The 25,234-nt window shown below is 53.9% G+C and overlaps 1 protein-coding gene across 2 annotated transcripts; it reads left to right on the plus strand.

Annotated features, from left to right (window-relative positions):
- Positions 1-10,131: 10,131 nt before the first annotated feature.
- PDLIM4 (PDZ and LIM domain 4) lies at positions 10,132-24,604 on the plus strand. Of its 2 annotated transcripts, XM_043466004.1 has the most exons (7): positions 10,135-10,317; positions 14,806-14,957; positions 18,476-18,554; positions 23,117-23,298; positions 23,505-23,668; positions 24,052-24,169; positions 24,289-24,604. In XM_043466004.1, exons 1-7 carry the CDS (start codon positions 10,225-10,227, stop codon positions 24,491-24,493), a joined length of 993 nt encoding a protein of 330 aa, XP_043321939.1. In that variant the 5' UTR covers positions 10,135-10,224; the 3' UTR covers positions 24,494-24,604. The 2 variants fall into 2 exon arrangements, with proteins under 2 accessions (XP_043321940.1, XP_043321939.1); XM_043466005.1 differs by lacking the exon at positions 24,052-24,169 and having other exon boundaries at positions 10,132-10,317.
- Positions 24,605-25,234: the final 630 nt, after the last annotated feature.

Below are 25,234 nucleotides of genomic sequence, written 5' to 3' on the forward strand. Positions count from 1 at the left end.
GAAAGATCTTGCTGAAAACCCTGAACATTTAATTAAAATCTTAGAAAGCCCATACCTTAGGAATAGGGCCACTCTAGCCATATAGAACTGTGGTGTTGGAGAAGACTCTTGAGAGTTCCTTGGACTGCAAGGAGATCCAACCAGTCTATCCTGAAGAAAATCAGTCCTGAATACTCATTGGAAGGACTGATGCTGAAGCTGAAACTCCAATACTTTGGCCACCTGATGCAAAGAACTGACTCATTTGAAAAGACCCTGAGGCTAGGAAAGATTGAAGGTGGAGGAGAAGGGGACGACAGAGGATGAGCTGATTGGATGGCATCACTGACTCGATGGATATGAGTTGATGGATATGGATATGAGCTCCAGGACTTGGTGATGTACAGAGAAGCCTGGCATGCTACAGTCCATGAGGTCACAAAGAGTTGGACACTACTGAGCAACTGAACTGAACTGAGCCATATAGAATGCATTACTTTACACCTGCCCTAACAAAGCCTCAATAAGATCAAATTAAGCCTCTAGTAGATTTACTGCCCAATGAAGCAAACTCAACACTCCATAAAGAAGAGCATAATCCAGACTCAACAATGTACTGTCCACAGTTCCCAACATACAATCAAATATTACCGGACATAGGAAGAAGCAGGAAAATATGATATATAACCAGGAGAATAGAAACAGATTCAGAGATAACACAGATACTGGACGTAGCAGATAAGGACTTTAAAACACCTATTATAAATATGTTCAGGAATTTTTGAGTGATAAGATGGACATAATAAATGATCAGATATGCCATCTCAGCAGAGAAACGGAAGCTGTAAAAAAGAACTAAATGCACTGGGAAGACCCAGAGGAATCGGGTGGAGAGGGAGATGGGAGGGGGGATCGGGATGGGGAATAAGTGTAAATCTATGGCTGATTCATATCAATGTATGACAAAACCCACCGAAATGTTGTGAAGTAATTAGCCTCCAACTAATAAAAAAATTAAAAAAAAAAAAAAAGAACTAAATGGAAATTCTAGAACTGAAAAACATAATATGTAAAATGAAAGTTTTACCAGGTAGTCTTAAGAGTAGACTGGACACTGCAGAAGAAAAGTTCAATAAACTTGAAATCAAGTCAATAGAAACCATTTAAATGGAAACACAGAAGAAAAATGGACTGGAAAAAAGTGAATAGAGCTTCAGGCAAATGACCTGGAAACAATATCAGGCAGACTAGTATACATAAAATTAGAGTCCCAGAAAGAAAGGAAAGAGATTAAGGTGAAACTTTAAATAACATAGTGACTAAAATTCTAAATTTTATTTTAAAAATTATTAACTCATCATCCCCAAAAGCTTAGGATTGTAAAACCTCAACCAGGATAAATACAAAGGAAACCACATCCAGGCACATCATAATCAAATATCTTAAAACCAAAGGAAACATCTTAAAAACACTGAAAGGCACAAACACGTTACATCAAGAGGAGCAAGGATAAGAATGAACACTTATCAATTATCAGAAGTAATGTAAGCCAGAAAACATGAAAACACAAAAAATATATAGCATATTAAATATGCTACTAAAAATCAACCATGAATTCTATATCCAGAAAAACTATCTCCATAAAAGAAATGAGAAATAAAAATATTTTGAATTTTTTAAAAAGCTGAGAGAATTTATCACCAGTGAACCTGCATTACCAGAAATGTTCAAGGAAGTTCTTAACGCTGAGGAGAAATGATACCTGATGGAAACTTGGCTCTAAACAAAAGAACAAAGATCTGTAATAAGTAAATATAAAATATGTTTTCTTGTTTCCTAAACAATTTAAGAGACAACTGAGTATTTAAAGCAAAAATAACAACTCTTCATTATGGAGTTTATCATGTTTGTAGAAATAAATGTACAACACCACAATAGAAAGGAAGGGAGGGGTAAGTGGACATATATTATTGTAAGGTTTTTATATAAAAAGGAAAGTTTATCCTTTTCTTCTTTTCTTTATTTTTCATTTTATTACCTTCATCTTTCTAGTTATAAATACAATATAAGTATAGTTACATAAAATTAAACCCCTGACAAAACACATAACCTAGAAAATGTAAATGTTTCAAAACACTATCACCAGCGGTAAATATCAGTAGTTGTGACTTAATAGTTTTAAAAGGTATTAAAAATCTGAACACATATCCGAACATACCTTATTCTGCTCCATCTGACTAGATCCCTCTACTAGTCATGGGAGTTTTTCAATTGATTCTCCTGGATTTTATGAAGACACAACTATGATAACATCTGTCAGCAATGACGCTCTGACTCTTTCCATTACTTACTTCTTTTACTAATCCATTATTTCTTTCTTTTTCCACCTTATTGTCCTAGTAAGGACCTCCAAAGTAGCACTGCATGGCAGTAGTGAAAGGGACATTGTTTGGATAATGTCCATTGTTTGGACGTTAATGGGAACTGTAGAGTTGTGAGCCCAATATTGGCTTTTGGTTTCCAGTATATGTTATTTAGGGCTTCCCCGGTGGCTCAGTGGTAAAGAATCACCAGCAATGTGTTAGAAGCAGGTTCACTCTCTGGGTTGGGAAGATGCCCTGAAGGAGAAAGTGGCAACCCACACCAGTATTCTTGGCTGGAAAATCCGATGGGCAGAGGAACCTGGTGGGCTACAGTCCATGGAGTGGCAGAGTCAGACACAACTGAGCACACACGCACACATATGTTATTTAAAAAGTTAATGTTTCTTCCTCTTCACGATTTTCCAGCTTTTTACTGTGAATAGCTGGTGAGTTTTATCAAATGTCTTTTGGGCTGATCACAGTGTTCCTTTTTTCTCTTCAATCTATTCAGTCACTCAGTTGTGTCTGACTCTTATTAATCAATGGATTTTATAATGTTAAATCAAGCTTGCAATCCTAGAAAATCACCAAGTCGATAACCATTTTAACATACTATGGAAATCACTTTGCTGTATTCACAAATTAGATGGATCTGCCATTTTCTTTGCAGGGGGTTGCCTTGGTGTTAGCATAATAAATAGATCTTAACAATAATTGTGGGAACTCTGGCTCAGGAACACCACAGTTCTCAGAGGGAGAATGCTTGTGTTCCTTGGCTGGGCCAACAATGCTGCATGCTTGAACGCCCAATGTCACAGCTCTTTGTGGTCAGCTTGTTTTAATCCTAGACACAGCTACCTCTCAGGGCCTGCTGGTTCCCGAGTTGTGGGCAGGGCCCATTCCAACACTCAGCGCATGTCTAGTCCAGATCTGCCATTTTCCCTTCCTCTTCGCTGAGATGAGACAGTTCTTGCTTAACTCTCAGCACGTAGAAAGCTCACTATCCATTCTCTTCAAGCAATCCTGGCTTCCTGTGTGGGAGAGGCACCCCTCTACACCCCCTCAACCCTGCCTCTCCTGTTCCTTAGGCAATCCTACCTTCCTACAAAAAAGATGATCTCACAGGCAACAATCTGATCAGGTGTCCTCTCAGCGGGGGCCACGTTACATGTACATTCTTTGTAAGGGGGCGGGAACAAGAGATGTGGGGTGTGAGGAGCTCAGACCCCGACACCAAGGGCTCTGCCCATGTCCCACTGCTGAGCCTGGGTCTGCACTGCTATGGGCCTAGCCTTGGGAGGAAAAGTAAGTGGGAAAGGATTTTTGAAGATTCCTGGGAGCCAAAAATATAGCCACCCAGGACATGAGGCTGACTCATGAATCCCGCTCCAGCCCATTCACCCCATGGGCCCGGAGTAGCCTGAACCCAGCTTCACCCTTCCAGGCCTGTATCTGGCTTTTTCTGCTCTAATCCCCATGGCCCCCTGCACCTGGATTCCCACACCCTGGGGCCAGCTGGCAGCTGCTGCAATCTAGGGGCACAGTTCTGCTCCACTCTTCTAGCAACACAGACGGCCAGGCTCACACCAGGTGGTCACAGCTGGGGTGTCCCAAAGCCAGGTCCGGAGGTGAAGTCAGCCTGAATAGTCCATGCCAGCCTGTGACTCAGTCGCTAGAGGCACCCACAGGCTCCACTTGGCAGTGCTGGGCACCATCAGGCAGGGCATTTCACCAAGACAAATCAGAGACTAAAGTTGCTGGTGCTGTAGAGGGGTAGGTGGCCCTTAGAGACAGAGGATGCAGCTGGGACGACAGGCTGGACTGGAGTCCAGTACCATGCTTGCTGGACTCTTGGGGAAGTCTTCGAGGCCTCCACCAATCTCATCGTAGTCTCCAAGACTCTTGGGTAGTAGGAGACAGAGGCTAAATCTATACCAGTAAGAAAGTTATGAGGGGTAGGGGCTGCTAAGGTTCATCTTGAGGAGAAGGACTAGGAAGTCTGGAATTTAAATCTTTGAAGTTATCTCCAAATGAGGCTATACATTTTACATGGGTGTTATAAACATTTAATTGTTCAATACTCAGGCCTAAAACAGTGCCTGACCCATAGGAGGCTCTCAAAAATATTTGTTGAATAAATGACCAAAGCATAAATATCATAAACCATGATTCTTGAAATACAGTTTTCAGGGACTTCCCTGGTGGTCCAGTGGTCAGCCCACCAATGCAGAGGACACGGGTTCAATCCCTGGTTCAGGAACTAAGACCCCACATGCCAAGAGGCAACTAAGCCTGTGTGCCACAACTACTGAGCCCATGCTCCTAGACCCTGTGCTTCACAACACTCGAAACCACCGCAATGAGAAGCCTGTGCACCACAAGAAAGAGTAGCCCCTGCTTGCCTCAATTACACAAAGTGTGTGCACAGCAATGGAGAGCCCATGCACCACAGTGAAGACCCAGTGCAACCATCACATAAACAAATAAATTTTAAAAATCCTTACAACAAACAAAAAACACTATTCTCACGTTTTTTTCCATATTTATTTCACTGAAAGCCTAGAAATGTGGAAGTGGCCTGGCCTTCTCTCTGAGTGGCCTGAGTGTCAACTCTAATGGTCCGAAGAGGAGGAAAATCTTCAGCCAGGAGAACAGAGTGTCCTGGCCAGGTCACTGCCAAACATGAGTGTCTGTGGATGTGTGGACTGGGGCAGAGCTAAGCTGTGCCAGGACTCCAGGCCCAGGGAGTGAGTCCCAAGCTGACAGAGGAGCAGTGACATGCATCTCAGGAGCCTCAGTAATTAGATTCCTGGGCCGCCTCCCACGATTGTTCCTCTATGTCATCCTTGCACTTTCAGTAGTCTGACCTGTACCTGATAGCCATGTCTCTCCCCCAGAGCTGCAGAGGGATGGATCCTGAGCCCCTACTTATGCTAGAGTATGGTGATGGTCAAGCCAAGGCCGAGAGGGTCTAGGGAACGGATGCTGTTCCCTCTGCTGTTCTGCCTGGAGAAGCTGATTTGTAAAAGGAGGCACCGTCTCTGCTCAGGGACCCAGTGTGGCTGGCTGATAGAAGCCTTCAACTATCAGGGGAAGCTGGTGAGAACTCCAGCACTGGGCCTCTATTTAGGGGCTACAGGTAGCAGCACTGAGGCATTTGGTGCTTAGGAGAGGCTGGGTGATTCTAGAGCAAGCTGACTGTACCCTCTGGCCTGAGCAAGAAGCAGGAGGAAGGGTAAGCTTGGGGGTGTCCTTGAGGCAGGGGCTGAGACCATGGTGCCTTTGTAAGCTGCTTTCTTGAAGAAAGCACTCAGTCAACATGGGCCTCACTCCCACCTCTGACAACCTGTTCTGTCACTTCCCTACCTGGGCTGGGCTGCTCCTGGCTCTCCCACCTGTCTGCTGTCTCCTTCCATTCCTCCCAACACCCTCCACTCCCAGGCCTCAGGCCAGAGCCTCCTTGGGCCCAGCTGGGTAAACCTGCCCCCACCCTGCTGCCCGGCAGTCCCTTTGTTGGGTCCCAGAGCAGACGGGTTTTCTCTGTAAAAACAGACACAAAGCAGGTTCGACAGGGGTGCTATTGGGGACGGCAGGCATGATCGGGACAGGTCTAGTCCCCAGTGCAAGGGGCATGGCATAAGTCACCAATGCAGGGTCTAAACCCCTGATTGACTGCATAGAAAATATGTGAGCTTGGAGTGGACACTCACCCTTCTCAAGGCTCAGTTTTCTGATGAGAATTGGTTCTGCTTTCGTGTCTGCCCTGGAATCTGGCTCAGGGCCAGCAACGAGGCTCCGATTGTCAGAATTGGCTTTGTCCCTGTTTGGATCTTCAGAGGCTGATTTCCTCTAGAGCCTCTTGCCTCTCAGCCCCCAGGGGGGTTGCGGCGGGGTGGGGAGTCCCCACATCGCCAAGCCTACTTAATCAGGTCTAGGCTAAACATATAGCACGCACTCAAAAAGTTTGTTGAGGGATCAAATGGCACAAAACTAAAGCCGGGAAACTCCCTTTGTCATAGGCACGCCCTCCCCTGAGTTCTGCTGCACCAAACACAGCTTACAGGCCAGCTTTGTTGCCTCCCTGACTAGCCCTGTCATCCCAGGATATGTGGGGCATTGCCCTTAGTCCACTTCAAAAGCTACACCACCTCAGACCTTCTTTCCAGATGTCACCTGGTGCCCATGACCCTGGCTGTCTCCTCCCCTTTGAGAGCCCCTCAAATCTTGCTAAGGCCTGCCTTGCTCCCTATCACTCTAGGGCCAAGCTCTGACCCTGCAGAAGGCCCCCACAGCCTCTCCCCATCCAGCCCTGCCCCAGACTGCTGTTCTCTCCACCCTGCAGACTCACAGGTTCCTAGCCTTGACCAGCAGACTGCTTAGTGAACAGACCCAACGAAGGCCAGAGGCCATGGGACCTGGAGTCGGGCCACATAGGCTACACTGAAACGGGAGTTTCTCGGGTTCTTCTTTGGGTATCCTCTGGGCCCTGGAGTGGCCAGGACTGTGGAGTGGGCATCCTGTGAAGAGGAAGTGCCCCTATCAAGACTCAGATCTCCTTGGAATCCAGGCTATTGACTGACAGGAGAGGGCTGGGCCTTGAAGGAAGGCTGTATTGGACTGAATAGAGCAGACTGTATCTAGAGATCTGTGGCCCCAGGGCCAGGACAGGACAGGTTAGGGTCTTGTCTCTCTGGTCAGCCCCTTGCACTTCACAGGAAGGTATCCTCAAGGGCTGCTCCATCAGTTTCACTACACACCCTACTCGGGGCTGCTTCCTACTCTGGGCGGTCCCCTGGGTTGGCCTCAACTTCAGCCTGAGACTGTTCCTGTTTCGGCCCTTCCCTCAACCCCCACCCTAGGCTGAGTCCCAAGGGCATCTCCCAAGGGCATCTGTTCCTGCTGGAGCCTGCCAGTCCATTGAGGAAAAAGCATTGTAGTTTCTCCTGACCTTGGACAGATCTGGCCACACACAGCAGGCCTGGGCATAGTGCCCTGAGCTACTTGAGGCTCCCCTGAAGGACAGGGCCCCTGAGCATGTCTCCAAGGCAGCAGGAACAGAAGGGCACAAGTCTCTGCCTCCTGGATCCCCTCATGCCCTGCCTCTTTCTGGGCCATGGCTGAAGGATGAGCTGTAATAATAATTCCTGTAACAACAATAATATTGTTACTAATGAATGTTTTTGAACACCCTTTCTGTGCCAGGCTCTCTGTGGCTGCTGGGGAAACATAAATAAATAAGATAGACACAGTCCTTGTCCCTACAGATCTCTCTACCACAGCCCTGGGCAGGCACGGGCCCTGGCATATGGAAAAGCACTCAATGTGTTTTTGTTGAATGAATAAAGAATGCATGAAGTGAGCAGTCTGGTTGTACCCAGCAGCAGAGATGCCTGGTGGGGTGTGCAATGAATAAGTGAAGGCCACCAGGGCAGAGGTGAGGCATGACCCAGCTGCCATCATCCCCACCTTGGAGAGGGCTCCCAGACCCTGTACACTGCCCTGTGACCTGGTACTTCAGCATGATAGGGATTCAGCAATACAGCAATCCCCCAGGGAATAAGAGCAATAAGCATGAAAAGGAAATTCTGAGAGTTTCTGGAGGGAGCATTGGGGATGGACTGAAGCAGCTTGCCTAACTCACTGTCCAAAGCAGGGCATCTCAGCAGTGAGCCTACAGTGTGACTCCTAAGAAGGTCTGCTTCCAACCTCCAGGAACTCAGCCTTGCCCAGGCCTGTGTCCTGTGGGAGGGTGCTGTCCGAAGCGGGCCTCTGACGTCCCCTCAAGTCAGGGAGGGGACTGCCATGGACCCTGGAACTACCCCGGAAACTGCTCAATGATACGGGAAAGTTTATACCCCTTATTTTGGAAGAGCCACTCCCCACCACACCCCTGTCTTCAACCCTAGGGGAGAAACCTTCAGAGCTGGATTACCCAGCCCAGAGCCTGAAGGGCTAGGAAAGACATACTCAAGAGGACCACTCCTGGACAGGGGTGATATACTTCCCCCAAAGGAAGTAAAGAGGAAGGCAGTGAAGCAATTTCAGGATGGGGGTGGTGGTTGGGAGTCCTGGTGGGGCGTGTAAGCTGGGAGAAGTCTAAGGAAGAGTTTCAGGAATCCACTATGGGATGCCTTGGGCAGGAACTTCCTCGGCCTCCTGAGGTCCCACCTCCCCACAGCAAAGATCTGCACTATTTACATTCACTGTGGCTCTTGGAGTGCCGATGAGGTGTCTGATCACCCAGTCATGCTGTGCACTTAGTTCTCAGACAGTCAGTGACAATGTTAGCTGCTCCCAGTCGCCACATCATTCAGTGCAGTCCAAGTCCTGGGGATCCTCTGGCCTAAGGGCCCCTGACAGACCATCCAGCCACCGACTCTTTACTAGCCCTTCTGCTTGGTTGGTCCCTGTTGGACACAAGCCTGTACAGCGTTGAGCAGAAACCTCCTTGCTTACAGAATTCAAAGTTCAAGAGCTGGCACTCTCTGGTTATGTCCCCCCAACCCGTGCATTCCCGAATATGTCCTCCAACACACACACACACACCACTGCCACACACACCACTCATGTTTCTCTGCCACCTGAACAGACAGCAAACAGCAGCCCTTCTCCCAGAGAGGCACCCACGTTCCACCCTGAAGAGCACACCCACTTCCTTGGACTACCATAAGTGCATGCCTCTCAAGTGTCCTCTTTCTTGAGGTGTTATAGAGCTGACAGATCCATCTTACCCCATAACCTGTTAGCCTCCCAAGGGCAGCGTTCTTAACAGAAGCTGGACAAGAGGGCACACAGAGTTATCAAGAATGGCTAAGTGAGGGGCCTCCTCGGGGTCTGGAACAGCACACAGTGCTTCCCTGATGTAGCCAGGCCGAAGTGTCCATGACGGCCTGAGGGTGGTCAGTAGGGCCCGTACCAGGCCGTAGCACCTGCAAACGTGGCACCTTGACGGACAATGGCACCCTTCACGGCACCCTGAAGGACAATGGTTGAGAGAGGCCAGGAAGGTCGCAAGTGAAGGGCTGCCCCAGATTCCACTCCGCTCAGGTACTTCACACCCCTGCAGTGTGGCACAACCACAGCCGGAGCCACACAGTTGCTCCTTTCCTAGGTAGGTAGCTTTCCAAAACTCCTTACAAGGGAGGATGAAAAAGGGCCATGAATGCAGGAAGAAAGCCTGGGAGGATAGGGCAGCTGGAGAAGGCCTGATGTCCTGGGAAGCAGTGACACTTGTAAGGGCACCCCAGAGAGCCTTCCTGACCTCTCCAAGCCAGGTCGGGTACTTTTTTTGTGCCCCCTCCCATACTCGGCACTGCCGGCTGTCAACCTGAGTCTGTGACACTGGCCCGGGTCTGCTCAGGGGCAGGGCTCCCCATCGGGGCTCGCGGTTCAGAGGACTCCTCGCACGCGAGAGATGGGGCCCAGAACTGCCTGCCAGGACCCTGAGGAGGTGCGAAACCGGGCGAGGCCCCATCCCCCATCTGGGTAGCCCCCGCCCCCCATCTTTCCCCGGGCTGGGGCGCCGCCCCTCAGAAGCAACTTCAAAGGACCCGGCTTGAGCTTCCGCAGCCCGCAGAGCTGAGACTCGGGCAGGATCTCGGACGTCGGAGCCGTCAGGGTCCGGGGTCTCTGAGAACCTGGTGGGGGTGCCGGGCTGCAGGCGGTCGGGGCTGAGGGGCGGGTCCTCAGAGCCCCCCGAAGTGGGAGGGTCGGGTCAGCAGCGGGGCCAATCCCGGCGCGCAGGGAGCGGGGGCGGGGGCCGGGAGGAGGGAGGGTGAGGGGGCGGGCGGGCCGGGGGCGGGGCGCGGCGTCCAGGCGGCGGCGGGGACGGCGGCGGCTCCTCAGTGTCCGGCTCAAGCTCCGGCTGCGGCTCCGGCTCGCGATGCCCCACTCGGTGACCCTGCGCGGCCCTTCACCCTGGGGCTTCCGCCTGGTGGGCGGCCGGGACTTCAGCGTACCCCTCACCATCTCGCGGGTGAGTCCAGCGACCACAGGGCGGCGGGGTGGTCCTGAACCTTGAGACCCAGCCCTTGAGGTCCACTCGGGACCCGGATCCCCGACGTCCTGGGGGCTCGGAGGCCAAGCGTTGGCCTCGGTGACCCACAGGCTGTAGAGGCGGCTTCCAGGCTGGGCAGCGCCGCCCCAACCCCTCCCCCTCTCCATGGGCCTGCCTGCCCTGTCCCTCGGAAGATCCCCCCCCAAAGAGTTCACAAAGCAGCCTCCCTGCTGGCCTCATTTGGGGGGATTCAACCGCAGGCCACGGAAGGACCAAAGTCATGGGCCAGGGATCAGAACTGGTCAACAGAGGCCCAGAAATGCTGCTTACATTTGAACTCCTCCTGAAGATTTGGGGCAAAATGACTGAGAGACCCCTTCCCTTATCAAGGGTCCCTGCCAGCAGAGCTGTGTGACCCCAAAGAGGTCTGGGGTCCTCTCTGAAACTGAAGAAAGAAAGATCCAGCCAGGTCCCCTCTCTGGTTTTGGTCAGTCTCTCATTCATGACCTCAGTTGTCCTAAGGGGAAGTGACCAGGAATTTTTGGTTTCCAGGGGAAGGGGAGGCCTGTCTGTGCAGTTGTGAGACCCCTTCCCCACAATATTCACAAGGCCAGGGGCCAGGATAACCTCAGCCCAGTTCCTCAAGTTTCCTTGGCCATGCACTGCCCCAGGCTTAGGACAGCAGAGGAAGAGGAGGGGGCACAGCCCTGGGTGGTGGCTAATCCAGGGAGGACAGGAGAGCAGAGGAGAGGACTCTGTCCCTGTCAGGGGGTGCCCAAACTGGGAAAGACAGGATCCTGGCCCAACCTTGGAGTCCCATATTTGAAGGGCCAGAAGAGGAGACCCAGACTCTGCCCCTAGGAGTCCCAGTGTAGGGGGCCAAGAAGAGAGAACCCTGCCCTTGGAGGCTCCCAGTACGAAGGGAAGAAAGGCAGGGACCTGGGGCTATCCCTTGACCCCACACAGGCTACTTTGGCCTTCGAGACCCTGTGTCATGGGAACTGAGAACACCTTCCCCCACCCCTCCGCCACTTCTTGCCATGGGGACTGGACCAAGCTGGCTGGGCTTTCTGAGACGTCTTTCTAGTTCTTGGGAGGGGTTGGGCACCTGGTAGGGCATGGCATCATGGAATACTGTTTCTGGGGGCCAGGGTGACAGGCAGGCCCAGCTGTCCTGGGAGAATTCCCACATCGGCCCTCACCCCACGGCCACTAGGTCTCTGGGGCTGAGTGATGTGGGCCTTCAGCGCATCCGGGAGCCTTTCATCTCCCACTTTCCTGAGAGAGCCCTGCGGTGTGTGTGTGTGTGAGGGGGCGGGAACACATCTGTGTCTGCCTGTGAATGTCATGCTGTGTGTCCACCCACCAAGGCAGGCTCGTGGGGGTGCTAGGCAGGCCAGCCGGCCAGGCACCCTGGGCGTGAGGCCGCTGACAGGCTCAGTGGCGGCGGCTGACGGCCGCAGGCGGCAGGGAGCAGAGACATCTGTTGCCCACGCGGCTGCCTGCCCGCCGAGGAAAGGCCTCCACACGTCACAGCGGCAGCAGCAGCGGCCTTGTTTGGAGCCGATCATGATGCAGGCCGCTGGCAGGCAGACAGGCTGAAACGAGTTTGCCAGGAAGAACCCCTCCTTTGTCCCCCAAAGTCACATAGCAGCAGCTCAGGCCTGAGGAGCCAGGATGGCTGAGCCTGGGTTTGGGTGGGATCTGGGGAGATTTACGGGGCTGAGGAGGCACAGGCCACAGCTTGCCCAGCAGGTACCTCAAGGGTGATTCTGCAGACACTGATGATATGTGGGAGTGTCCTTACCAGGGGGGTTCAAGACCCAACCCCTCCCACACTCATGGGGCTTCCCCCACCCGATGGAGGCAGCCACACTCAGACAGAGAGGAGGCTGGCTGCCTGGCAGAGCCGGGGCTATGCAACCTCAGCCCACAAAGCCTCGGAGAGCCCCCCCCCCCAAAAAAAACACTGTCCAGGGCTCCTTCCTCACAAACTATAGTGACTGACAGCCTTGGCATCCTAATTGGTGTTGCTACTACCAGGTCCCTAGAAACTAGTGCCCTGAACAAATACCACCAACTGTATGCCCAACTCCCTGGAGGGGCTTTTTGCATCTAGACCAGGTGGAGTGACACAGGGGCTTTAAAAGTAACTGCTTTGGTGAGGCCGCTGGTTCATGCCCCAGTCTCCCAGCTGACCTCACTGCTCCTCTGTTTCTTCCTTTTATCTGTTTATCCTGCATTCAGCATCCAGACAAATTGGCCTGCATTCAACTCTCTCCTGTGATTTCCCTGTTTAGAATCCTCCCTTTTCCCCAACTGCCCAGGAGAGATGCCAGCTTCTCTTCTGGGCCTACAAGACCTGCAGGTCTGGTCCCTGCTTTTTTTCTGATTTCATCTCTTCCACTCTCTCCTCACCAATGATATTTTGGCCACAGAAGCCTGCGTTTACTCTCAATCCAAGATGAGCCATTATACATGCTGATCCTTCTACTCAGAACACCTCTATGTTTTATAGAAATGCACACTGTGGTTAAGAACAAAGGATTTGGAATTGGTTGGGTTGAAACCCTAACTCTGCCGGTTATCAGCTGAGTGTCCTGTGCTTCTCTGGGCTTTGGTTTCCTCATCTAGGAAATAGGCTTGCCTTGAGGACTAATGAAACAATGCATGTAAAGGCAATTGGGAGAGTCACGGTTTCCTGGCCTCACGCCCTCTCTGACCAGAACTCCCGAGCTAGCAGCGCTGGCAGAGCCCCAGCCACCCCTGCTTTCGAGAACTTCCTCCACCCACAGGGGCCTGAATGCACCCCTTGTACTGGCTGAGTCATCCTGCCGCTAGCCACCCCATGAGGAAGAAGACTCCTCTCCAGAATGGGGAATGGGGCAAAGTACCCCATACCCAAAACCTCTCTTTCTTCATCTGTAAATAAGGGTGAGAACAGCCTCTGTCTCATTAGGTGGTTGAGAGGTTGCCATGAGCTAGTTATGGCTAAAGCACTGAGCCCAGGCCCTGCTACAGAGCAGGTATCCATGAAAGAGAGGGGCCTGGCAGGGCCTTGAGGGGGGAGGGTGGAATGGTGCCAAGTAGGTGCCTCCCCTGGGAAGACAGGCCTATGTTGGTGCCAGTGTCCAACAAGGGAATATTAATGGTGGCTGAGGGTATCATGGTCTAGAAGAATATCCCTTGGGGCAGCCTATTTTGGCGCAGGTCAGCTCGGCAGTGCCCACACCAGAACTCCAGCCAAGGAGCTGCCAGCACCTCAGCTTTGTCTACTCACTACAGAGAACTGGCTAAGCAGAGCCTGGCCAGGCTTCCAGGAGCTCCCGCCCCATAGGAACAGTGTCACTGACCGCTCTTGAGCCATGGCTTGCCACTAGCTAAGAGGCTGGGAAGAATGAGGGTCCCTAAAATCTCTCCAAAGGCTGTGCAGGGACCAGAGACAGGGTAAAGGATGTCCTATTGCCTGAATTCCCCCCAGGCTGCTTACTTAGGCATCCCATGAGTCTATCCCCAACCTCATGTGACTCATGTCAAGGGATCAGCATTGAAGGAGGCTCCATTGTGGACCCTGCTGACGCTCTGGGGTCCACAGTGGCACTGGGGTGGCCTCAGTGCCTGTCCTCCAGAGGAAAGCGAGCTGTGATCCAGGAATGCAGGCTGGCAGCCGGAAGTAGATGGCCCTCAACTTGCCTGGGGAGGTGACAACACAGAATGAGGTGCTAACACTGTTAGGGGAGCTAAGTGATAAAGGCGGCACACAGGGTACTGCGGGGCCCCAGACGAGAGGCTCCAAGGGGAAATGCCTCTGTGGAGAGCCTAAGACCTGAAGGATGACGAGGAGTAAGCTGGTAACCAGGGTTTGGGGGTCAAAGGAGTGTATTCCAGGTAGAGGGAACAGCACCTGCAGAAGTGTGGAGGTAAGAGGGAGCTCTCTGGTGCCTGTGAGTAATTCACGTGGTCTGGATAGAGTGTGGGTTCAGTTCAGTAGGTGGAGGTAACTATGGAGGGGTGGGGATGAGAAGAAACAAGGTCACTAAGGGTTTGAGTGTCAGGTCAAGGGACTTACTCTGTGGTCTGGCTGGATGGGGCAATGTAAGCTATGTGTCCATGTTTGGAATTAACTACCTATTTGAGAGCACATATCCCTGTGTGTCCCCTGCACGTCCATGGGCATGTATGCGGGCTGCAAGAGTGACATCGTACTTGTTCCAGCCCAGAGGAACCTCCTGTCATATGCCATCATATCGCACCAGACCTCCGTGAGCGGCAGTCGGGGCCTTTAGCGCAGAGGCTCCAGCCAGGCCATGTGGGAACTCAGTCAGTCTTATGGTCTGCCCACCCGCAGGTCACATTGGCAGCAGGGCCGCACTGGCACAGTTCTGGGGTTGGCAGGGGTCTGTAGCAGAGCCTGCAGCAAGGCCATGTAATGACCAATGCCCAGCCATCTGGCTTGTCCACCCACAGGTCCATGCTGGTAGCAAGGCTTCCCTGGCTGCCCTGTGCCCTGGAGACCTGATCCAGGCCATCAATGGTGAGAGCACAGAGTTCATGACACACCTGGAAGCACAGAACCGCATCAAGGGCTGCCGTGACCACCTCACGCTCTCCGTGAGCAGGTACGCGGAGGGCAGGCTGAGCCAGAATGATGGGGGTGAGTTAGGGGAGGATGAATTCTGGGTCACCAGCATCCTGGGTGAGCAGGGCCTCACACAGCCTTTCTGCTTCTGCTCCCTGGCACCCCAAGCCTAAGGAGCTGCGCTCTCACAGGGGGTTGGAAGGCACTGTTTGGAGATGTGGGTGGCTTAAGAAAGGAAGGAGCCCCCATTTAATCTATTGCTGGAACTATGTTGGGGTCTTATGGCAGGGAGTAGACAACCCAAAATCAGGGCTGAAATAAGACCTGGGGTAGCCTTACGCCGGGGGTGTCGGGGACGTGTGATCTCTGTCCTTTCCCCACCCATGAGTGACCAGCTTGATGAGCAGTTCAAAAAATTTTATCGGCCAACACCTTGTTTAACTGTCAAACCAACTTGATAAGGTAAAATCTAATATAGGCTCCACTTTACATGTGAGACAACTGAGATTCAGAAAGTTTGGAGGGTGCTTCAAGTCACACAGTGGAGCGATGGGGAAGCACAATTTGTCTGACCCTAGGTCTCTCTCAGGCTCACCAAAGATGCCACTCCCTCTGCTTGACTGCTGACCCGTCAAACCTTGCTGAGGCTGATGGCAGTTGGCTGGGTCCTGCCTCAGCGGGATCTCCCTCCCCCTGTCTTCCCTGGATCCAGAGAAGTCAGACATAATTGCTCAGCTCTGCCACGTTCCCTGTTAGCAGGGACTTTCCACGATCCCCTGTGGATGTGTGTAGGCGAATTCTCCCCAAACCACAACGTGGCCAACCAGGCCTTAGAGCTGGTGGGGCAGAGGGTAATCCATTGGCTCAGAGCCGTTAAACATGGTGGGAAGGCTTCTGAAGTAGCCCCATTTGAGTCTGGCCCTGCTCTGGGCTGAAGTCAGGACCCCTGACTCTTCTCCGGGCTGAGTGGGCCCAGTTGCAAGTCCAGGGCCTGGTACACTCCACCTGGCCTGCAGTGAGGAGGCCCTGTCCCAGGAGTTCAGCAGAGCTGGCTCTCTTCCAGACTGTGAGGGCTCTGAGGTACACGAGATGACCTCCATGAGCCTGGGTTTCCTTCTCCATAAAGCACGATCACACTCATCACCCTCTCTGAGACGGGGGTACAGGCTGGCTGGGGGAAACATCAGTACTGCTCTGCCCATGAGGCCACCCAGCTTGGCTGGGTTCCTGGGCCCTGACTCACCTCTGGCCTTGACTCTGCTTGGCCAGATAAAGGAAGCCCTCGTAGTAGTGGGGCGAGGGGCAGGGGAGGCTCACAGGGGGCCTGACTCAGGAGGTCTGCAGAGGGGATAATGTCAGGGGAGGGTGGCAGGACGGGGGCAGGGTGGAGGTCCCCCTTCCTTCCTTCCTTCCCTGGTCATTTGTTCCGAGCTAGGCATGGATGGAGCCAGGGGTCCCCTGACCTGTTCCACTCTGGGTGTTTCAGCTCCCAGATGCTGCTGGACATGGAGCCAGGGAGAGCACATTGTCTCCTATCACAGATTCTGGGTTCCAGCCCCAGCTCTGCACTTGAGAACTGTGCTGTCCTCCAGCTGGTGACTTAGTATCAGAGCCCTTAGCTTCCTCAACTTCAAAACAGAGGATCTGGAATTAGTGACATACAATGTCTGCTCAGTCAGGTTGAAAAGCTGGGGTCCTTTCCCCCAGCCCCCTATCTCTAATTCTCATGTATGCAGATTCTGGGGGATCAAGACAAGGACCACCTTGACTTTCTGGGCCAGCATCTCTTGTCCTGGGGACTTTCTCACCTACAAGGCCCCTGATCCTGCTCTGTCCTGCCTGCTGTGCCAGGATTTATGCCTGAGGCCCAGACATGGACCTGGCGAACTGGCTGGAGGGAGCTTCTGTGTGGAGCTCTGCCCAGGCCAGCCTGCCTACCTACTGTCTTGTGTACAGAGAGCTCTAATCCTCCACAGACTAATTCCAATTCATCACAGGATGAAAAGTGAAGTAAAGGCCCAGCTTCCCTGCTATGCTTACTTTGTCTGGAACTCAGTCAGATATCCAGCAGTCCAAGCTAACCTGGGCACGTTCTGTAGGTCCAGGACCTTCCTGGCATCAGCTCCAACCCCAGGGCCTCTGGTCGGATCCCTGTCACCTATTACATGTGACACAAGATGGATTTGCCCAGCCCACCCTTTGGGGGCCTTAAAGATGGCAGATAGAGCTACCTGCCCAGTCTAAAGTGTGGAGATCTGGGGGTGGAATTTGACACACAAATAAGCCTTTCATTCCAATCTGATGCCTTGGGCTACTCTCCTGGCTCTGGGTACTTTGTACCCTCTGATCCTCAGACCTCAGGCTTGTACCTCTCTTCTGGGCAGGACTTCAAGGAAGTATAAGGCCAAAGAGCCACATGAGATGTCCTAGGTTTATCCCAGCAGAGTTCTGAGTATGTCCAGGCCATAGTTAACTGTGAGTTAGGGCAGTAACTTGGGAGCATGGCTGAGGGTGCTGGAGCCAGATGCCAGTGGGGGTGGGACCGCATAGCCTTGGTGCCACAGGCCTCTGAAAAGCTGTGGAGGAGAGAGGTAGCCTGCAGGGGACCAGGGAATGGGCAGTGGTGAGCAAGAGCAGAGGGACTGTGGACTACAGGTGTGGTCAGATCGTTAAAATCCTCTTCTGAGTGGAGGGAGAGGGGCAGGGTTGAGCTGCTAACCCAGTGGTGAGACCCCTGAGAAGTCCCAGGAGGCCCTGTGGGGTGGAGTTGGGACATTATTCCCCTTTGATGTAACCAGTCTCACTCACACTCACCTGCCAGTCCAGGGTCCACACACCCTCCTGGCCTGCCTTCTCACAGGACTAGTTGGTGGCAGGACTGGGCCCCAGGCCTGTAGCCTCCCGGCCCCGCCTGCCCCACTGATGGCAGGTTTATGATGTTTTTCTCCCTCCTGAGTGGTGTTTGGCTTTTGGTTTCTATGGCGAAGCAGGAATTTCCTAATGGCCTGTTTCCCATCTGGGCTGGGCAGACATTGGTGATGACTCTGCCGGCGGCTACAGGAGGGGAGGTGCACCCCTCAGAGCCTCCATCTCACTTCCCCCCACAGTCCCCGGGTGCCTGACCCGCAGGCCTGGGCAGAGCTGTGGATGGAAGAGGGAGGAGTGGTGGGCTCCCAGCTGATCAGTGTGTGAGGCCTGGCTTGCCCCGCCCGCCATGAGCTTGGCCCTCTCTGTGCAGAGCTTCCATGGGTGACAGAGAGGGTGGAAAAGTGGGGAAGCTGTAGGGCTTCCTTCCTAGGAACCAGACCAGAGTGGGAAGGAGCAGCTGGTGGAGAAGGGACACACAGCCTACCCCAGGATCCCGAGCTGTGTCTCCTTGCCGAAACGGCCGCCATTCTGGTACAGGGGAAAGTGCTGGGGTGGTAATCCTCATCCGTGCAGAGTACCGAGTCTGGTCCAGGGTGGCCCTGGGCCCAGACCCCAACCCTTCTTGGTCCTCGTCCCAGGCATAGTGGGCTAATAAGCAGAGATTTGTGACCATCCTAATTTCTGCCACAGGCCTGAAGGCAGGAGCTGGCCCAATACCCCAGAGGACAAGGCTCAGGCACACAGGATCCACATCGACTCCGAGGCCCAGGTTTGTACTTACACCACCTGACCTAGCCTGGCCTGGCTCAGAGCAAGCCCAGGGCAGAGAGGCTGGGCCTCACCCACAGGTTTAACTGCGGATGTCCTCACTGTGGTTCTCAGATGCCCACGCCAGAGACTGAAGCAGAAGGCTTCTCCGAGCCCTGTCCATGCCCCCTCAGGTGCTCCCCAGGTGATGGGTACCTGCAGTGGGCTCTGCCGGTACCCCAGGCAGTCCTGGACTGTGGGACAATAGTGCCTGTGATGGGCAGGGACTGGGCCAGGCTTTGGCTCAGGGCTACCACCTACCCAGCTGGGTTGCCCAGTGATGCCAAATCAGGAGGAAGTCACCAGGCTTGGGGGCAGGGTGGGGGACAGCCACAGGCTGTGGAGTGACCACAGGTTATGGGGTACTCTTCTGTCTCATCCTAACCTTGGGCACCTACCTGGCCAGAGCCAACCTTAGAATATAAGGCACTGCCCTGCCTATCCAAGACTGAAGTTTTCTCCCAGCCATTCTGCAGTTGCAGCTAGCAGACCTCAGGCTGCAGGCCTATCTGCTCAGTTACCTTTCTGTGTATGACAAGAGTCACAGCTATGGTGCCGTCCTCAAGGAATGTAAGGTGAGGCCAGGCTGCGTTAGGGCCTCATTTTGCCATGGGCCTGAGGGGTAGCCCAGGTGGCAAGGCTGAGGTATCCAGAGTGAACTTGACATCTCTGGGGCCACAGAGTTTAAACAAGGTGGAAACTCGACTGGTCTGTGATGGATCCAGAACTTGGGACCTAGCATATGGGACTATCTCTCATCTCCACTGTCTCTCCATGGCGGCTTTGCTATATGTACCAGAGGGAAGGATTTGCTGTGGTCTTGCCCTCACCACCTATCCCAGCCCCCATCTCTCTCTGATGTTTGTTTCCAACTTTGCTTTTACTGGCATCCCTGAGGCCAGATATATACCATATGCAGGAAGTGCCCATTCTGGAAGGGGAGAAGCACCTAGCAGTTCTGGGATGGCAGAAGCCAGGGGTCGAAGGAGTCCAGAGAGGTATAAAACTCAATCAAGGGGTCAGAGAGAACTGGAGGAGGGCATATCCAAGCCATGACCTGAGGGTCTAGGAAGAATAAGGCAAACAAAGGGGCTTGGAGAGAAGTGTGCCACGTACAAAGTAAAGCACATACAGAGGCCCAGAGGTGAGATTGTGCACCAGAGGCTCAGAGAAAAGTCCCAGGGGTGGCTGGGAGCAGAGGGGAGGGCTAAGGGCTCTCAGTTTCCTCTGCCCCAGACCTCAGCTGTTCGTGCAGAGATCTGTGGCCACACCTGCGTCTCAGGAGCTTGCTCCTCATAGTCCCATAGACCCATGGGGACAGGAGGTGGGAGACATAGACAAGTCAGCCAGGCCTGATATGGGGCTGACAAATGGGGACAGCATGGTGCAGGCCCCCAGCTCATGCATGAGCCCAGCACTCACGTGTAAGTGTCAGGCTTTGCAAAGTGAAGCTCAGGTCTGCTGAGTCCTCCGGGAGAGGCTCTGGGCCAGGGGGGCCAGGGGCTGGAGGGCAGTTCCCCCTGCCCCCACACTTCCCCTCACTGACCTCCTCAAGGGCCAGGCTGCTGGTGGCTCAGGCTGGAAGCAGAGGGATTTTCCACAAGCAGCAGGGCAACCTCTTAGCTACTGCCCCCATTTTGTACTTAAAAGGTCATGAGCTCCATGGGTGGCGACAGAAACACCCCCACCCAGCCCCTGCCCGGTCGTGTCCTCAGTAACACAGACACAGGGCCCATTGTCCCCATACTGCTCCCACCTTCTGCCTGCAGGGGGGACGGGGGTGGGCCCAGCTGGAGCCATCACAGGAGGGGAAAACCACAGCTGGCCCTCAGACCAGCACAAGGTACCCTGGCACTCACCAACTGGGGTTTCAGGCCCTCCTTCCATATAGGGTCATAGAAGACTTCTCTCAGGCCTCACATGGGAACACAGCCCACAGTGAAGGAAGGATGGTGATCGGGAAAGGTTTCCCAGAGGGGGTGGCATTTGAGCTGAGAACCAGGTGATGGTTTAAGGCAAGCCAGGTGCAGCAGGCAGTGCAGGACTCAGCCTGTCCTCTCCAGACAAGCAGAGAGTCGAAGCTCGGCCTCTGGGAGGTACCACCTGCTCACCTGGATTTAGTGCCCACCTCTGTCCGAGTTGAGTGTCCCAGATTCTGACCACAGGCACGTGGGAGCTGATGAGCAAGCCCACGGTTACCCCCATGCTATGGAGTGACACATCGAGGCTTCAACAACTAAATCAGCAGCTGGCAGAGACTCGGGCCCCGAGAGCACTCGGGCACATCATGGAGAGGGGAAGTTCAGGAGTGGGGGCTCAGGAATGCTCATGACAGCCATTCATCCAATGATAGATGCGTGCCACGCACTACGCTCAGCGCTTTATATGCAAAGGTCTCATTTTATACCCACCAGGAACTTATGATATAGAAACCATCATGTTCCCCTTTCACAGATGAGGAAACTCAGGTTCACAGAGGTGAAGTAGCTGGCTCAGTGAGTAAGTGAGAAAGCTGGGACTCAACCAACACTGAGGTCATCACGTGTGTCTTAACCGCGGAGAGGCTGCTACATGGGTGGCCATGGGAGGGGCAGGGGCTCTGATGACCCTGCAGTAAACCCCCACACCCTGCTGGGCAGGGGTAAGTTGAGGGCCTTCTTCCTCTAGGTCCTTCTAGCCCCGCATCCTGTTGAAGCCTCTTTTGTATGGGGCCCAGCCCTGCCCCCACAGTCCATGGCCCATCTGGTCCCCATTAGAGGCCAGGCCAGCCCTGGCCTGCCTGCCCTGCAGACACACGTGGGAGAGTGCTCGGGTTTCTCAGGGGCTTTTCTTGGACCCAGAGGGGTAAAGGTTTTTCTGCTGCTGTTGCCTCATTGATGGGGGCCCACCTGGGCAGCGAGAGACCCTCTCCTTTGTCTTTTAGGGTGGGAGAAGCTGGGACTCCAACCCTGCTCAGTCACTCAGCTGCTAGTTCACCCATTCCTCATGCTCCTGCCCAGCTCAGAGCCTGCAGAAAGCAGCAGCTTGGGCAAAGCCCTGAAGGCTCAACTGTGCCCCAGATGGAGGCTGCCCGAGTCCTAGGCTTGCTCTTTCCCCCTATGGTAGGCCTCCTCTCCTCCCACCTGACAGCCCTGTTCACACTGTAGAGTGGAGGGACAGTTTATATGTTTCCTCCCAGACTGGGGCTGAGGACACCTTCATGGCCTGGGCTCTTGGGCCCTACCCTAAAGTCAGGGTGCTCTGGCTACCAACTGTGTCCCTGTCAATGGATAGGGACATGGTCATCCCCAGCATGACCAGCTCTGGCTCCAAGTACACATAACTCTGTGTGATTAGGTGTATGTAGGTGGACTGGCTGATCCATGTGTGTTGCCTTCCTGCATGGGTGTGTCTGTAAAGGTATTGTGAGAGTGTGCATGCCTGTTAGCATACTGCTGAGGACAGGCCTATGTACCTACAAACTAGAGGAAACACGGCCCTGAGCACTGCAGGGACAAAGGTCCCCAGTCCCCATTCAGACCCGCACCTGTAAAGAAACTTCCCTCTTCTCATGGGTTGAGGAGGCATATTCAGGGCATCCTTCTCCTAGATGACTCTGTCATGGGCATCAGGCTGGCTGTGGGGTCATGGGATGGGGAGCTTTGAGCCCTGGCCTGTTCTCTGCCCCTCATCTGCTCTGTCTATGGAAGGCCACCCATTTTTGCCTGGGAAGCAGGAAGTGGGGGTGAAAATACAGGCCTAGAGGAGGCTGACCTCATAATGGTACCTTTTCTTAAAGAAAAAAAATTTATTTGGCTGTACTGGGTCTTAGCTGCAGCATGAGGGATCTTTGAGCTTTGTTGTCATTGCTTGCTGGATTTTTAGTTGCAGCAATCAAACCCTTAGTTGTGGTATGTGGGATAACATTCCCTGACCAGGGATCAAATCTGGGTCCCCTGCATTGGGACTGTAGTCTTAGCCACTGGACCACCAGGGAAGTACCACAATGGTACCTTTAAACCTCCTGCTCCTGCCAAAGGGTCCTGGGACACAATGATTGATGACCTTTCCTGGCTGTAGAACAGGAGTTCCTGTTTTGCATTCTCAGCCATGGGCCCATCTAGTACCCAGCGCGGTTCTGACAGGTAAAAAAACCTGTCACCAGGACCACCATCGCAAGGAAGCCACACACTCTGCAACAGGCATGCTGGCCTTAAAAGGCTTCTTGGCATGGTCCTGCCCAAACACCACCCACATGGGCAGTGGGAGTCAGAACCACCACAGGGCTCATGAGCCAAGGTTGAGTCTCAAGGATTCAGGGCTTTTGTGTCTGACTTTCCATAAGCATTTCTCATTTCTTCAGGGGTTGAACCAGGCCCAAGGCTCAGCCTTTCCTCCACAGACCCGTTCCCTGACTAGGCACCATAGCCCAGAGATGCCTGAGCAAGAGTAGTCAGCCAACACCCAAGAAGGCTTGGCGTAGCAGGGCACAGGTGGGTGTACCACAGAGGGTCTCCCAGTGCCTCCGGTTTCTCTCTCTCCTAGGACGGCAGTCCACTGACAAGCAGGCGGCCCTCAGCCACCGGGCTTGGGCCAGAAGATGGCAGGCCGGGCTTGGGATCTCCTTACGGGCAGTCGCCTCGCCTCCCAGCCCCTCACAATGGCAGCAACACTGAGGCTACTTTACTGGCCCAGATGGGTGCCCTGCACGTGTCTCCACCCCACAGGTAGTACAGAGGCAGGACCTTGGATGCCCTACCCAGATCCCATCTTAATTCCTGATCCCTCAAATCTCACACCAGGTCCCATCTTGACCCTTAACCTTGAGTCTCAGCTGGTTGCATTCTGACTCATGAAACCTCACCAGAACTCTGAACTGGCAGGGGAAGGCTGGTACTGCAACCCTGTCCCTCCGTGCATCTCTTTCGTCCAGCACTGACCCAGCCAGAGGCCTTCCGAGGAGTCGCGACTGCGGAGTCGACCTGGGCTCAGAGGTGTACAGGATGCTTCGGGAGCCAGCTGAGCCTGCAGCTGCGGAGCCCAAGCAGTCAGGCTCTTTCCGCTATTTGCAGGGCATGCTGGAGGCCGGCGAGGGCGGTAGGACTCTTTTCTTTACCCCACCTGTCTTCACACTCCTTGAGGTAGCAAACTCCGCCCTCAGGACCTAACCTATCGGCGCTTTCGCGACCCCACGTCTTGCTTCCCAGCCATTAGCCCCTCCCACGTGTCCCGCGTGACTTAGCGACTGAACAGCATCGTGTGTTCTCTGCCCCTCCTCACACCCCTCGCTGCACCGGGGCTTTCTGATCAGCACTCCACTGGAATCGCAACTCCTCCTTTCACGCCCCTCCAACCCCCTCCCCAGTCTCTTTGCGGGTGGCTCCGAAAGTAGGGCGCAGCCCCGCACTCCGCAGAAGTAAAGTTTTCCGCTTTTTCTGACCTCCGCAACGGGCTCTGGCAAATCGCTCTCTGGCTTTCAGGGGAACGGCCCGGACCTGGCGGTCCCCGGAACCTCAAGCCCACGACCAGCAAGCTAGGCGCTCCGCTGAGTGGCCTGCAGGGGCTGCCCGAATGCACGCGCTGCGGCCACGGCATCGTGTGAGTACCTCCCGTGCCTTCCCCACCTGCCCCCAGCGTTCCCCGTCCGAGGCCCTGAGTAGGGCCGTGCTTTACTGAGCTGTCAGCCCCTGACGCCGTCCTCTCCGATCACCCTCTAGGGGCACTATCGTCAAGGCGCGGGACAAACTCTACCACCCCGAGTGCTTCATGTGCAGCGACTGCGGCCTGAACCTCAAACAGCGCGGTTACTTCTTTCTGGACGAGCGGCTTTACTGCGAGAGCCACGCCAAGGCGCGCGTCAAGCCGCCCGAGGGCTACGACGTGGTGGCGGTGTACCCTAATGCCAAGGTGGAACTCGTCTGAGCCGCTCCCGGAACGTCGCGTCCCCGCCTCTGCTTCTTTTAATGTCCCCGCGCGATCCGTGTAAATATGTGTTTGCGCCCTGGCTGTCTAATAAACTTTCTCCGCTCCGCCTGTGCTGTGTCGGTGCCCTGGCCTGCCTCCCTCCAACACAGGCCCTGGCTCCCGAGTGCTGCACTGGTCCAGATGCCAAGCATTTTCTCAGGCACTGGTTATAACGGTGAGCAAGATAAATACTGTGCTGTCTGGCTCAGATGATAGAGAATCTGCCTGCAATGCAGGAGACCTGGGTTCGATCCCTGAGTTGGGAAGATCCCCTGGAGAAGGAAATGGCTACCCATTCCAGTACTCTTGCCTGGAGAATCCCATGGACAGAGGAGGCTGGCGGGCTGCAGTCCATGGGGTCGCAAAGAGGCGGCCATCACTAAGCGCCTTAGTACACCTGTCCTTAAGAAAGCCACAGCCTGGGTGGATGGCAGACAGGAATCACAAGGGCAAGTCTATTAATAGGGAGGGGAGGTCTGAGGTGCTTATAAGGGGACATCACTCCAAAGGGTTTGATCTGTATGGAGTCAAAGAAGGTGTCTGCTGGGAACTAAGGGATGTGGGAGGGAAGAGCTCCTCAGGGTGAGGAACTGTGTGTGCAAAGCAGTGTTAAAAGCGAGTACAGGCAGGAAAAGCCCCGTGTGGGCACCAGCAGGAGCGCGGGCGGCCCCTAGCAGCCGCAGGAGGGACTACCGCGCC

The sequence above is a fragment of the Cervus canadensis genome, chromosome 4, assembly GCF_019320065.1.
Source record: "Cervus canadensis isolate Bull #8, Minnesota chromosome 4, ASM1932006v1, whole genome shotgun sequence".
In the NCBI taxonomy this organism is placed as follows: Eukaryota; Metazoa; Chordata; class Mammalia; order Artiodactyla; family Cervidae; genus Cervus; species Cervus canadensis.